Raw genomic sequence first — 3,096 nt, 5'->3', positions numbered from 1 at the left:
ATTCCTGTCTATCCAAACAGGAGCCCCAGCCACCACTTGGAATCGGATCCTTCCTGCAAAGAGCAGCTCTCAGAGAAGCCCTCTAGGAACAGCATGGAAAAACCACCTCTCCCCAGCAGCCACAGGAGTTCAGAGGAGTATTATTCCTTCCACGAGTCCGACCTAGACATCAGTGAGCTGAATGGCTCCATGTCCAGCAGGCAGATCGACGTCCTGATCTTCAAGAAGCTGACAGAGCTCTTCAGCGTCCACCAGATCGATGAGCTGGCCAAGTGCACCTCAGACACAGTCTTCCTGGAGAAGACCAACAAGATCTCGGACCTCATCAACAGCATCACTCAGGACTACAACCTGGACGAGCAGGATGCTGAGTGCAGGCTGGTCCGAGGCATCATTCGGATCAGCACCAGGAAGAGTCGAGTCCGGCCCCAGATTTTGGTCCCGGGCAGCCAGACCCAGGAGGAGAAATCCAACAGAGGCAACGCCCCCGACAGCGGCAACGAGACCATGCTGGAGTCCATGGTCACCAGCCAGGATGGTACGTGGGGGTTCCTGCCTTGCTGTGGCTGCTCTGCTCTTTGGTGATCAGTTTTAGGAGTGTTTTCTGGAGGCCGCGGAGACGTGGCAGTGGAGCAGGGTGGAAAGCTGGGGTCTGTCCTCATGGCCTGTCCTCCTGGGAGGTGTAAGTGGAGGTCCTTGGGTCTTGCTGGGTGTTGGCTTCTGTCTCTTGTGTTTGCTTCTCACTCGTTGCTGTGTTGTGGCTTTCTTGATAATATCTTTTGCTGTCGGTGAAGCTGGTGCTGAGCAATGGAAGGGTTTGTTCTGCTCCTGCTGCAATGCTCCTGGCTTCCCTCCTCACCTCTGAGCCAGGCAGAAAGACCATGAGTCAAACTTAACTGGTATGACCAGACGAGCTGGCTTGTGCCAGGGGACGTCCAGTTCCTGAGCTGGCTCCTTCCCTCGTGCTCTACCAGTGCTCTTTGCTAATGCCACCCTTAGCCTGCTGGGACAGAGAGTCTGCTTGGAGCTGAGGGTTCCTCCACACCTCAGGGTGAGGAGCAGCCAGTAAGAATCTGTGCCAAGAGGTGGGAAGAGCTTCTGCCACAGTACAAGGGCCTCGTGGCTCTGTCAGGGGTGTTCTCCTCCCTGCCTGAAGTGGCTGTCCTCCAGAACAGGTTCTAAGGGGGTTTGTTCTAGAAAGAACTTGAAAATTTGAGTATGGAGGACAAAGGGACATCCAGAAGTGACAGAGGAAACCAAGTGGCTGTTGTGCTTCCCAGTTTTTAAGTAAGACAGAGCCTGGAGCAGCTGCCCAGAGAGGCTGTGGAGTCTCCTGCTCTGGAGAGATCCCAAACCTGCCTGGCTGTGACCCTGGGCACCCTGCTGTGGGGGAGCTGCTGGAGCAGGGGGGCTGGATGAGATGATCTCCAGAGGTCTCTTCCCCCCCACACCATGCTGGGGTTCTGTTGCTTCCTGGTATTTAGAGACTATAAAGCTCTGATGACCAAGGCAATGCCAGAAGCCATCTGAGGAATCAAGACTCCACTTCTGCTACCCGAGGAGGCTGTCCTGTTCTGAAGGACAACCCTGTGCCTTCCTGCTGGGGATCTCTGGAGTCACAGCTGCCCATCTTTTCCCACCTCAGGCCCCTCTTGGTTTTCCTTCCAGATTTGGCTGTGCAAATCTCAGAAGAAACTCCAGCAGATGTGCTAGCCAGGAACATGAGGCGGCACAGCAGCGCAGGTAACGTACCCGCCCGGGGCCTGAGCTGCAGCATCCCAGGAGTGAGGGGCACACCCTCAACCTCTCGTGCTGTGTGTGCCCTTGGTTTTTCTCCCTCTGCAAAGGCTGAGCTGGCACCTGCCTCGTGGGGTATCTGTAGTTCTCCTGAGCTTTGGGGGTGAGGGTTGCTCAGGAGACCGCTGGGTTGGTGGGTCCTTCTGAAAAAGGACAAAACCCAAGTGTGGAGAGTTCTCCTTCCATGCACAGTGCTTGGCCTCAGAGCTTTCAGTCTATGGGTGTCTGAACAACATTTGGGGCCATCTCTGGGGTGTGACCAGCTAAGGTCACAGCTGGGTTACACCAGGAACCAGATGAACTGTGCAGAAGGGAAGCAGAGGAGAGTGACGGGCTGTCCCCCGAGCCCTGATCCCTGCGGTGTGCCTGCTCCACTCCAAAGAGCAGCCCCGGGCTAGAGGACAAGTTTTCTCCTGCCTAATAACAGCTCTGCCTAGAAGATGGCTACAAGACAGGCAGGGTTGTTCCCTGCCTGTGGGCTTTGTGTGGCTTTCTCCTCCCTCATGATACACAAAGGCTTTTGTGGCAGCTGCTTGCCTGACTGCCAGGCGCTGCTGGCGCTCGCCTTGTCTCATGTCACCCTCTCTTCTCTCCCCTCTCCCAGGCTCTCCCACAAGCAGAGATTCTTCTTTCCAAGACACGGAGACAGACTCATCTGGAGCACCTCTGCTTCAGGTGTATTGTTAAGGAGGATCCCAGCAGCAGGCAGGAGCTCCAAGGTTTCACCACAGATTCCTCACAGAGTGTGTTATGCCACATTCTGGTTGGTTTTTTTTTTCCCCAGCCTACCCTGATCCTTTGTTGAAGTCAAATTTTTCCTGCTGTCTGAATTTCACTGGATAATTTTTTGGTTTTGGACAACACAGAACATCAAGGAAGTGAACTGTGGAGCTCATGAACTTGGGAGGTGGAATGTGTGCCCAGGGAGGAGATGATGGACAAGGAAGTATCAGATAACTTGTGCCTCTGTGACTTCCACACTTGACGTTTAGCTTCAGCAGCCTCAGTGGCCCAGCCCTTTCCCTGCTTTTCAGGATCTCTCTGGACAGTCCTTGCTTTCTGGCATTGCATAAGTTAATTTGGGTAGGGAATAACAGGATTTGGGTAGGGATCCAAAGGCACAAATCTCTATTTCAAGTGGCTGGGTCAGGCCCTGTATGCATGGTGTATGCAGGAGCCAGACCTGCCTTCTCCCTGCTGACCCTTACTGGTGTCACCTCCTGCTGCCTTGTGAGGAGAAGGTTCAGGGAATGGGATTTGTTCAGTCCTTGGCCTCTTGCCTTGCCTCCTGTGCCAGTG

At 54.4% G+C, this 3,096-nt stretch overlaps 1 protein-coding gene across 1 annotated transcript in view; it reads left to right on the top strand.

Annotated features, from left to right (window-relative positions):
* KDF1 (keratinocyte differentiation factor 1) overlaps positions 1-2,484 on the top strand; it is a 3,069-nt gene extending 585 nt beyond the window's left edge. Inside the window, exons 1-3 of the mRNA XM_008939710.1 lie at positions 1-538; positions 1,669-1,743; positions 2,402-2,484. The exon at positions 1-538 is cut by the window's left edge and continues 585 nt beyond it. Of these exons, the coding sequence (XP_008937958.1) occupies positions 1-538; positions 1,669-1,743; positions 2,402-2,484 (696 nt within the window). The remainder of the gene's footprint in view (positions 539-1,668; positions 1,744-2,401) is intronic.
* Positions 2,485-3,096: the final 612 nt, after the last annotated feature.

The sequence above is a fragment of the Merops nubicus genome, unplaced genomic scaffold (assembly GCF_000691845.1).
Source record: "Merops nubicus isolate BGI_N331 unplaced genomic scaffold, ASM69184v1 scaffold23874, whole genome shotgun sequence".
Lineage (NCBI taxonomy): Eukaryota > Metazoa > Chordata > Aves > Coraciiformes > Meropidae > Merops > Merops nubicus.
This window is presented reverse-complemented; position numbering and strand designations above follow the sequence as displayed.